At 41.5% G+C, this 12,077-nt stretch overlaps 1 protein-coding gene across 3 annotated transcripts in view; it reads right to left on the bottom strand.

Moving 5' to 3' along the window:
- Positions 1–12,077, bottom strand: part of LOC147306677 (apoptosis-stimulating of p53 protein 1-like) — a 56,593-nt gene that overhangs the window by 39,416 nt on the left and 5,100 nt on the right. Inside the window, exons 1-2 of one of the 3 annotated variants that reach the window (XM_086275646.1) lie at positions 6,481–6,733; positions 1,615–1,762 (exon numbers count right to left, since the gene is read on the bottom strand). In XM_086275646.1, the coding sequence (XP_086131772.1) occupies positions 1,615–1,762; positions 6,481–6,606 (274 nt within the window). In that variant the 5' untranslated portion in view covers positions 6,607–6,733. Of the gene's footprint in view, positions 1–1,614; positions 1,763–6,480; positions 6,734–12,077 lie in introns of those variants that run through there. The other 2 variants (XM_086275649.1, XM_086275647.1) reach the window with 2 other exon arrangements.

The following is a 12,077-nucleotide window of genomic DNA, read 5'->3' as shown; positions in this document are numbered from 1 at the left end:
CAAACTGTGCAAAAGCTCCTTATAAGAGAATGAATAATCTTTGCTTTGGAATAATGAATAAGAATTCAAAATTGCAGCTGTATTGTTGTTGGCTGTACATCAAGCCACACATGAAAGGTTTGCAACATATATGCAGCATATGCAAGACAGCAACCTATCACCATTGTCTGCACAGTGACAGTGAAACGCACAAAACCCCAAACCTCTTTCTGAGTGGAGCGGGGCTTTAAGGATTTATTTTTACCCTTTTTTGCAAATGTTAGTGTGGAAAAATGAAGCCAGAAAAAAACCCAGAGAATCAATATTTTCACAGTGAAGTAAGCCAGCTGTGCCCTTGAGGCACAGCCTGTTGTCACGCACCAACACTCGGCACACAATTTATGCCGCCATCTATTATGTGCTGCTTTACACAGACACTCACGAAGACATGGTGTAGTATTAGAGCCGTTTATATCCTGTCTGGCCGCTCAGTCACATCACAAAGCCGCACAAACGCACCGCCGTTACTGCGCAGGCTTCACCGCGTCGACAGCTATGACTGAATGAATGTGGGCCATGCTTTAATGGACGCCCTCAGTGTGTGAATGAGATGGGCTGGTCTATTCATATAGTAAACTTGGAGCACACAGCACTCTTGATTTCACAAGCTGAAGCCGCAGCATACTGTAGGTCTGACTCGGTTTATAATTAGCTTCACAGCAAGTGACTCAGATCTGAGTTACGCCGTGTCGATTATCCTGTCTCTTAATGCAAGATTATAATCATGCAAGTGCTCCGATGCTCCAAAGACAGACTGCCAGTAGTAATTATATGAGCTGGACTCTTTATGACGAGTGTATGGATAAAGAGATGCACTGTGAGAATAGTCCAGTCCCGCTAATTTTCTAGATGTAATATCCTGTCTTGTCTTGGCTGATTTCTAACTTTGGTCAAGATTTCTTACTGATTATGATTATAAGCCTGGGCGCCTCCAGGGTGAGGTGTTCAAGGGCACGTCCCACTGGGAGGAGGCCCGGGGCAGACCCAGGACATGCTGGAGAGATTATATTTCTTGGGTGGCCTGGGAATGCCTTGATGTTCACTCGGACAAGCTGGAGGTGGCCGGGGAGAGGGAGGTCTGGGCTTCTCTGCTTAGGCTGCTGCCCCTGTGACCCGGCCCCGGATAAGCGGAAGATGGACGGATGGATTATGATTATAAGTTAACAGAAGATATGAATAGCGGGTTGTTTTAGGGATACATTAGGGATATCCCCTCTCTTTGACATCACTGAGGCGAGAGCAGAAAACCTGACTTAAACAGAGCAGAACTGAGCTTACAGCTTACTGGGGTTATTTGTACTTACACTGACCTCCTTATTTGAAAGTTTGGTTTTAATATGAGCATCCACCACCGGACCAGAGATGTGACAGAATTTAAGCACCTAAAAGGGCCACTGACACTGATCAAATGATGCCACTTTTCAGCTCCGTGTGTGAATCTGCAGCTGCTGAATAATGCATTCGGCGTCTCCACTTTAAAGCTTTCATGAAGTTAATGTCTTGCATTTGCAGCATGTGCTGCTTTCCTTAAGTGATACTAATCAATAAGCATTATCAACCAATGAATGGACTCACCATGCCCGTTCCATACTTCAGCTAGGTGACACTCCCCCTCACCGGCCTCTTTGCAGTACTCCACCACATCGATAACTCTGGTCGCTGGAGTGACAGGGACCTCAGTTAGCATCTGCTGGGTGTCATTGAGGTAAACTGTCAGGATCACCTGCAATCAAAGAAAAATCAGGTTAATATCACTTAGATATTATTTTATATGGACTCAAACTCAGTAAGATTGTTTCCTATGACTCACTGGCTGGAATCAGATCACCAATCTCCAAATGCTGATTAAATAACTAATTTATCAGCCATATTTAAACTCTTATTTTGAAGGAGTTATTGTGGCTGGTAGCGATGATTACATTCAAAGCTAAAAATCCCAGTATGAAGTCAAGACCACCTCTGCAGCTGGATTTCATTATGTGCAGACAACAGGTGAGTCAGCTGTGATATTCAAGTGAAAAATAAATTTAATACAAAAGTAATGTATTAAAAAAACAACACATGTTAATGTTGGGCGATATGAAGGTGACCAAGGAGCAGGGGCAGATTTTGTCCAACAAAAGCATGATATAGTCCTTCATCCATGTCATCACAACACTGATCTCAGCTTAATAACCTCACAAAATCAATATTGTGAGGTCTCACTTTGAATCCTGAGTTACTGTTTTTCTTTGTTGTCTTTTTCTTGTTTTATTTTGGCGTTTCTTTTCTTTCATTTTTAATGTGAGTTTAATGCGTGTCTTCCCGTCTTTCAGTGGCAGATTCTCTTTGTACTCCATGTGAAGTTTTTTTTAGTGTTATAATTCTGTTTTCTGGTGTTTGCCTCTGAATACTCTTTGTTGGGTTTGCTTGTCTGATTTTTATGGACGCCCTCTTTACTTTTTGGCCCAGTAAAGACTGAATCTTTAATTTGTTTTCGAATCTTGTCCTACTCTATTAGTTGTGACACATAACTGGTTGTACACAGAGTAACACACACGGCCAATTCTCTCTATGACAATGGCAAACCCAGCCTAATCCATCCATCCATCAATCCTGCTTATCCGGGTCTGCGTCGCTGGGGCAGCAGTCAAAGAAGAGGTATCTCCTCCATCTTTGCCTGTGGGTCTCCACCAATTGGGACCTGCCTGAAACACCTCGCTTAGGAGACATCGGGTCAGATGAATGACCTCAACGGGCTCTTTTTAATGTGGAATAGCAGCTCTACTCTGAGCCCCTCCAGAATGATTGAGCACCTCACCCTATCTCTAAGGGAGAACCCAGACTTTCCCTGGAAAAAGCTCATTTCTGCTGCTTGTATCCATGATCTCATTCTTCTGGTCACGACCTAAAACTTGTGGATAGGTGAGGGCAAGATCATCTTTACTACTGCTGCACCAATCTGCCACTTCCTCCCCAGGTCACCAATCAACAAGACTCCAGATCACTTGAACTCCAACCAGGGTGGGCACTCCACTTTGTTCCAGCTGAGAACCGTGGGCTCACTCTCATTTTAGTGTCCGTTTATTTCTGTTAACATAAATAGAAAAAGCACTTTATGATTTTAAAGGTGATCTGCGGAGTACTGATCCCCTCTCAATAATTTTGTTATCAAATCCTGTATATTCTGCAGCCAAAAGATTAAAATGTCAATCAGAAAAGGACATCCTGTGTTATCGTCAGTGATGTCACTGGTGATGTCACGCCAGATAGTCAGCCGGCAGTCGAAAGATAAATTTAGGGTAATCTGGGATAGGAGTGCATCGACACACCACAGCGCTCACAGATACATATACACTTTTTAATCTCAGTGTTGCTTTTTCTTTTTCTCTCACACACACACACAAACACACACAGTCTTCCTGTGCAGATACTACAGTATGCACACACTCAAAGTATACTCTGTACACTAATCCTCAGTATTCTATATACCTGTCCCAGATCATGTCAAGTAATCTCTGGCTGCATGCAGACGGACAGAGCAGAGACACGGGCTCTAAAGCTTGGATTAGACACACACACATACACCCACGAGTAAACTCCTAAACCCTGCAAACACACCAGGGGTTTTACTCGTCCACAAATCGTTCAAAGTAGGCTAATCGTGGCCTCAGAAGCGCTGTTATGTTTTTCACATGGTCAGAAACATCATTTGTTACACTCACGGGGTGCCGGCTGCAATAAAAGAACATCAAATCATCCAGTGTGCTTTTCTCCTTTAAGTGATTTAATAAAAAAAGACTACACAAAGCAGACAAAGACGAATGCGGTGAATTTCACTAATAATAAATGCTGTATTTGAAACACTGTCTGCAGCACATTTTCTTGTATTTTGACCTTCGAGTGACTGAGTGTGATCACTTATTTATTTACATGTGGCCCTGTAATGTTTTTAATTGTGAAACTGGAAAGTTCGTGGTGTGAGACAATCTGTTTCTCCTAAAACTTTGGCCTGTGAGGGATCATTTATTTCCCAGCATGGCCTTTGGTTTTAATGTCATTTATTGGTAATTAATCAGGCGTCTCATATTAACAGTTATATCTTTCAGATCTTTTAGTAATCTAAATATTTTAAGCGTGTCTCGAGAAATTGTTTCAATTATTACAAATCTACAGTCTTGATGTACAAAGGAAAGTCAAATGAGGGACCGTGCCGAGTGATACAACACAAACATTATAAAAAATGAGGCAGGCCTTTATTGTGGCTGATCAAAAGTCTCAAATACAAAAGTCCAACCAGAACCAGAATCAAAAGAACACTGAATATGCAGAAAAATCAAACAGGAACAAAGCAGCAAACACAGACAGGAACATAACAGATGCTTTGATAAAAGACAAAGAGAAGATGAATTGATTGATGAGCCTTTCTGGAACTAAAACCTCACTGTTGCTCATCTGAACTCAGACTTTCCTGAGAAGGGATGCAAAGAAACCAAAATACAAAGACCAAAGACAGAGTGAGGAACAGAGAGGAAAACACTGAGGGAACCAAGTCTACAGCAAAGAATAAAAATCAAAGCCATAATGTAAAAACAGTAAAATACTGTAGGTGAGCTTCCTCCAGCTCATCTATGGTGCTAGCATCCTGCAATACACGATTCACTCAAGCATAATTTAAAGGTTTAAATGAAACTGTATTTTCTGTTAAACAATCAGATCAGGCTGGTCTAAGCAAGTAAGTTGTATGATTTGTATTTTGTATCAAAATTATTTCAAACCATAACAATTAAAGGAGATCTCAAATTCATCCTTTAAATAAATAAATCAGTTTATTTGCTGAAGCAGTTCAATCGCATGAAGGTAAAGCTGAGCTCTCGGATCCCTCACAGGCTGCCATGTTAACCAGCTGCGTTAAACCTAAAGGCTTGGACACGATGTCTGAGAAGAAAACAAACACTGTTTTGCACTTCGCTGATGTCATCCTGCATTAAACTTTCCAAAAGCTTCTTCTGGGTTATTATGAACACTGCATAAAAACACGAGCTGACGCGTACAATAGAAAGCTTTTTACCTCCAAATTCTGTCCCAGCTCTGTCTAACATACTGTCCTCACATAACTCCTGCATCCCCGTCCAAACTACAGTCTTCTTTTACAGTTTACCTGGAACTGAAAACCTTATTATGGTGTCAAACTGAAGCATGAAAAGAAAAAAAGATTTTGTGAGCCACTTTGTTAAGAAATATCTAAGTTTCATGATATCGTTTCACCTCCCATGTAAGAGGCTTCTTCATTTCTAAAAAATGGCGGAAAGTCCCAGGTACCATATATCATACCTACAGCCATGTTATAATAATAGCGCTGTATTGGATTGTAGATTCACCATTTGGTAGCATGGCTACAAGCACAATTTGGGCACCTGTTGCTGACCATGTCCATCCCTGTATGACCACAGAGCTTCAGCAGGATGATGCACCATCTATCTGTCTGTCTGTCAATCTTGTTAACATGGAGATTAATCTTTGTGGAATTTTTCTGGCACCTTGTTGAATCTATGCCACAGAGAATTAGGAAAGCTTGGAAGAAAAAAAAGGAGCCGGTCCAACTCAGCAAGGTGTATCCAATGAAGTTACAGGTAAATGTGTATCAGTGACACAAAGCAAAAGATCACAAACCAGAAATTCCAATTTTCTATTTTGCAGCAGCACATTTATGTCCTAACTTTAACTCTATACTTTGTGCACATGCAGACCTCTAAAGTTAACAGACCTTTAGTGACTTTCCTAATGTCAGCAAGCATTTAAAGCAGAGTCAGCCTGAAACCAAAAGAACTGACAGTCAACCTTTGAATAATAATAAAGTTCACGGGGACCAGAACTTACTAGGAAAACCACAATGTAAAGATCAGGAATAAAAGCTTTAGTAACAGAACTCACCGTTAGAATAATAACATAAACCCAAACTAAAAAAATGTTCATCAAGAATCTGAAACTCAAAAGCACCATGACAGCATGTTAGGATCAGTAAAATCACTTGTACTAGTGCTCACTGATCATGTGAACATAATGACCTCACAGTAATGACAGTTCCTTCCTGGCTATCAGTGACTGAGATACACAGAGGCAGATTGAGCTGTAGTTCCTGAAATGCCTGTGGGGCTGAATGGAGTGACTCGGGCTATTTTCAGCATTAGAGAAGGAAAAAACAGAAAGTCAGATAGAGGAAGAGTGAGCCAGGGTGACAAACAGCCCGTGTTAGTGTCTGCAGGAAACAATCAATGCTCGTTTTATTAGTCATTTTAAAACAACACGTTAGCCTCTATCAGGGCCCAAAACTCAAGTACAGAAAACTCCGTCCAGACCTTTCCTAGCAAAAACTAAATAAAACTCACACAACTAACTTCATCATGTTAGACTGAGAAGAACATATATGAAAAAGCAAAGTAGAGCTCTTCTCTCACTCACCCACTGTTTGCTTTTCCTGGTTTGGAGCTGCTGCTTCTTCTTCTTCTGTTTCCTGCAATTACTCAGTTTGAAGTTTTCAGACAGAAACACCAGCCGCTCCAAAACCAGCCCCCAAAAACGCCTCATTGGAAAATCACTGAGCAGAAGCACACACACCAGCGTGTGTACACGTGTGTGTGTGTGTGTGCGTGCATGTGTGTGTTTGAGAGCGAGAGTGAGATATATAATTGATGGTGTCAGACAGAGAAGGTAGTGTGTCTGTAGGTGAGAGTGTTTGAAATGTACGTGGAGCAGGGAATACAAATGTGAGAGAGGGTGTCAGTGAGGGAGGAGGGAAGGGAGTCGGCTTTCAGTAAATATAAGGAGAGGGGGTGAGGAAGATGAGCCATAAGAAAGGAAAGGCCAGACTCTGTTCGTGTCTGTTGTTGGGAGTAGACCGTGAGCTGATATTGTTATATGTTCATCATACATCTGGCATGACGGGGGCGGTTCTATTTTTTTGTCGGTGACTGAGTCAAAGGTTTGACTGTAAAACTCGGACGCTTGTCACCATTCAGTTTTAGGTAAAAGTTTAGTTCTTCATGATAAAAGTAAACCAACTTCCAGCTGCTGTGAAAGGCTGCAGTTGGTTTAAATACAACTCGACCTGACGGAAACAAAACAGAGCTTTATTTTAAAGAACATCTGTTAACCACAGTCATATAAAGATGATGTTAAAACAAAAGTAACAAAAAAACAAATCAAGTAGCTAGATGCAGAGGACAGGAAGCACAGGAACATAGATGATGGAGCCAAGAAGGAACACAGACAACAAAGACCATCCCTGATTCTTGTCCCTCTCATCGTGGATGCAGGTGGAGGAGGGGAGCAAAGTACGAGCGGGGAGGACTCGAGACATCGAGACGATGGTATTTGGTACAGCTGCATCACAGATAGTTTTGTTTTAGATGAATTAAAACTACAGCTGAATTTTATAACCTCAGGTGTTGCACTATGAATGACATGTTTTCTATTTAGGACAATGTGATCAAACCTTTTGTTTTTTAAATCATGCACACAGAAGCAGAGCAAATCAGAAGATGAGGAAAGGATGAGGTCACTATGTGACTTTGTTCCACGTTATAAATTTCTCATTTATGAGCTTTTAATTTGACTTAATTGCTGTAATTGCAGTAATTCTTATGTCTAATGAGTAAATTATTGCGTATTAGGGAAGCATAAAGTCTATCACTCACTGTACTTTTCAGCTAACTGGTTATAAAAGAACAAAAAGCTCAACTCTGTGAGTTAACCCTCTCTCGTAACACTCTGCTATTAGCCCTTCCAAGCAAATAGCTAATAGCTCTTCCAAGTTTTGTCAATTGTGATTCACGTGTCAAAAAAAACTATCACGTGGCAACAGCCCAGTGCATTTAGGGATGTAGACATGGTCAAGATGACCTGCTGATGGTCAAACAGAGCATCAGAATGGGGAAGAAAGGTGATTTAAGTGACTTTAAGTGTGTCACGTTTAGGGGTGACAGACAGGCTGATCTGAGGATTTCAGAAACTGCTGATCTGCCTGGATTTTCCTGCACGACCCTCTCTAGGGTGAGAATGGTCTGAAAAAGAGAAACTATCAGTGAGCGGCAGTTCTCTGGTTGAAAATGCCTTGTTAATGCCAGAGTCGGGAGAAAAAGACCAGAATACTTCAGGCTGAGAAGAAGAGAACAGTAACTGAAATAACTTAGTATAGCCAAGGTATGCATGAGAGTATATCTGAATGCAGAAGCAGAAGAGCACACAGGGTGCAGTTCCTCTCAGCCAAGAACTGGAAACTGGGGCTACAAATTTTACCATAAAGACTGCCTGGTTGTTTCAGTCTTGATTTCTGCTCCAACAATTGGATAATTTTCAAAATTTGTCATAAATGACTTGAAAGCATGGCTCTATACTGCTTTGTATCAGCTGTTCAGATTGGTGGTGTGGTAATGGCATGATATTTTTGACAGACTTTGGTCCCCTTGGTACCAACTGAGCGTCATTTAGACTCCACTGCTTACCAGAGTACTGTTGCTGGCCATGTTACGTAATCCCTTTATGGCCACAGTTATCCTGGTGCTAGGTTATCTAGGAAAACACGCCATTTCACAAAGCTCAAATTATCTTGAACACGTGTAAATCATAGATCATGGATGTGTGGCTAATTCATCTGCAGCAGCTGTGTGATCCTATCACCTTGTTGAATCCATGCCATGAAGAATTAAGGCGGCTCTAAGGCAAAAAGGAGGTAAACGTTGGTTATAGCAAGGTGTAACTAATAAAGCGGGCAGTCAGTTTAATGTTTGTTGAACAATTACTGCAAAGTGAAATTTTTAAAAAACCTCAACTTAAGAGAAACACCTAAATATAACAATGAAACCACACCACCACCTAATAAACTACAAATCTGCAGAAATATGAGCGTATCTGTATTATTTGAGCTGTGGTGTGGATTGAAGCTGTCCAGCAGCAGCAGTGGTAAAGCTGGAGGGCAGAGATTAGAGAGGCTGCACTGATATGCTGCAGCATGACTGCACTGACACACACACACACACACACACACACACACACACACACACACACACAGATAGGACACAGAAGGTACACTGGCAGAAGAGCTTCACCCCTCGCTCTCTGTTCCTGTCACACAAGGTCACATGTTGGGTGCATGTGCTCAAACACACACAGATACCCTCTGTCTCTGCGGCAGCTATTGGCAGAAAATCAGTACACAGTTCAGTAGAAAAGAGACGTTACATTAACATGCACTGTGACTAAATCTACTGTTCCTCCTGTTCTTGCACACGCGTAATCAGAAATCTTCAACACAGATTATTTATCATGTGACTCTGACTGATATTTATGCCCCACAATCCTTTGCAGCTGCTGCCTGAAGACACTTGAGCCAGACAGTGATGAGTGAGAAGGACTTTTCTTGATTAAAGAGTTATATTCAGAGATACTCGAATTCAAGTGAAGAGCATCATTAAGACGTTTCATCAGTCACACGTGTCATTAATAGATAAGTGGAAAGATTAACTTTTAATCACATAGCAGGCAGTGTTTTTCTTATAAATGATAGCAGTCTGCAACTGCCACGTGTATTATCAGGGCCTTCAGACCAACGAACATCTACTATGAGTTTGGATTTAATACACAAAATGTTTGTCCAAGTTCCTAAAGAGGACAGTGATGTACAACCACCTACAACATACAATACAGGCACAGAACAGAGACAACCAGGCTCTCTCACACCCACTTTTCCAACCATTCGTCCATTACAGCTCTACAGGAAGTACGCTGACTGCAGTGTGCATGTTTGCACGTCACACTAAGGCATATGAGAAACCACTGAGGCATGTTTATCAGCTGTCACCAGCTGTCCACTAGAAGGACAAGTGCTTACAATAAGTTCTTAAACAGCTACAATCATTCAGTGAGCTAATACCGTGTAAACTAACTTGTGTCTGTTTGCAAGTACTGCATGACTGAGTGTGTAAATATCAGAATATTTTAGTATGTTTGTTTAAATAATTTTATGAACGTACGTACATCCAGCCACAGGTTCACCTTTATTTCAGCCTCTAGATGATCTAATGTACCAATGTGTTTCTTTAAAACAAACAAGAAAGTTACAAACTTCATTATTTCTTTGTTTAAAATAATGAGGAAAAAGTAAAATTCATCATACTAGGATAATAATAACCCAAAAAAGGGAATTCCATCCTCCGTTACCTTTCAGTTAACCAAAGTCAGGTTGGGGTTGCAGCAATGCTTTTCAGTTCCTCCTCGGGGAATCCCAAGGCTTTCTCAGGACAGATGAGATATATAATCTTTTCAGCAGGTTCTGGGTCTACCCAGGGGTGTCCTCCCAGACGTGTATGCACAGATAGTACGCACCCAGGAGGCATGTACATGCTACCTCAGCTCCTTTCAATATGGAGCAGTGGCTCTAATCCCACCAGATGTTCTTGACCCAGTGTCTAAGGCTGATCTCAGAGGAAACTGCTAAGAGTGGACTGCTAAGAAGAAATCGTCACCTTCCAGCTCAGCTCTCTCTTCACCACAGCAGGCCAGTTAAATGCCTGCATTTCCACACTAATCCATCGCTCCACCTCATGCTCCCCTCCCCATTAATCGTGAATAGGATTCCGAGTTACTTGAAATCCAGCCTCTCTTCCCTATAAAATCTCTAAAGGATCAAACTCACTTTGGGGATATTTAATCAAACTTGGAATCCACCACTTGAGACAATAAAACAGACCTCACACTGCAGCTGATTTAGCTTTGGGGCCATCAGTCTATGACCAAGCGACTGGTGGTGAGGGAGCATGACTTCTTTGCATGCCAACAACCAAGAAATAGCCTGGTCCACAGTCCATGTAATCCTCCTCATCATCTTTTTCAAAGAAGCTGAAAGTTCATATTTCATTTGAATCTAGGCCTCGATGGTTCAGAATGCCTACGACATATAAAGTTTCTACAAAGACGGCCTTGTATTTACAGACTGTGAGTCTGTCTTTCACCGCATTAGTTGTATAACCAAGCATAATGGCCGTGTCAGGAAGTGTGTCATTTTCCTGTGAATTATGTAACCAATGTGACTGGATGATGTTTGGGCTGCTGTTGCATTGCTGTTTTGAATGATGATAGACTGTGTTGGGGATGTGGGACTGTAGTGTTCCTATATCTGCTCTACCAGTCGTTCATGGAGAGAAGTTCTCCGGGGAGTGAAATGGTTTGCAGGTGGTTCCTTTCTTCAAAGTTTTGCACCATTTTCCACTTTTTTTTCTGCATGTCCTGCGACTGCTTCTGCTCTTACACTGTTGCCTCCACCTTAGATCTTTCTGGTCTAGGAGCTTAAATTAAATCAGGAAGAAGATCTGAGAGCAGCTGGTTGCAGCAGCCCACACAACTTAAATTAAATTTCTGTGATATTTCAAACGACAGTGCGTTTACTTGTTAATCATGAATCATGAAAGGATAAATCAGCCAACGTGGGTGGGGAGAAAATTTGGAAAGTGTTGCACACTGAATAGAAAATAGCTCGGCCCCTCCAGAGAGGCAGCTTCAAGGAACACCTGCTGTTAAACTGGAGGGATTTAAAGCTTTAACTAGGAGATATGGAGCAGTGCTCACTGAGGGCAGACTGATGACATATTTTAAGCTAACTCAAAAATACAATTAAGCAAACCGTTAAAAATGCTCCAAAAGGTACCCAGAGCACAAAACAGACGTAGAGATCTAGTTCAGTGGCTTCCATTAGCAACGTGAAATCTAACAGACAGCAATTAGCTACAGCTGCCTGTGTCAGGACACCACGCCCTTAAATCCAATATCCAGGTGAATGAAACCATGTAAACAGATGATGTAAAGATGGAAGTAGCTTCCACGTCTGTATTCTCTTTAAAGGCCAACAGGGGGCGACTCTTCTGCTTAAAAAAGTGATTTCTGTTTGGATACATAGTGACTTTGATAACAAAGTCACAATTTGAAAAGCTGAGAACACTGCACACTCAAATCTCTCAACTCTTAGAACCACAACATCAATACACAGTGAAGTGATGGTGTGATGT

Source organism: Aulonocara sp. 'chitande type north' Nkhata Bay, linkage group LG19, assembly GCF_057382095.1.
Source record: "Aulonocara sp. 'chitande type north' Nkhata Bay isolate Kocher_YH1m ecotype deep benthic linkage group LG19, A_spYH_male_GT1.1, whole genome shotgun sequence".
Lineage (NCBI taxonomy): Eukaryota > Metazoa > Chordata > Actinopteri > Cichliformes > Cichlidae > Aulonocara > Aulonocara sp. 'chitande type north' Nkhata Bay.
This window is presented reverse-complemented; position numbering and strand designations above follow the sequence as displayed.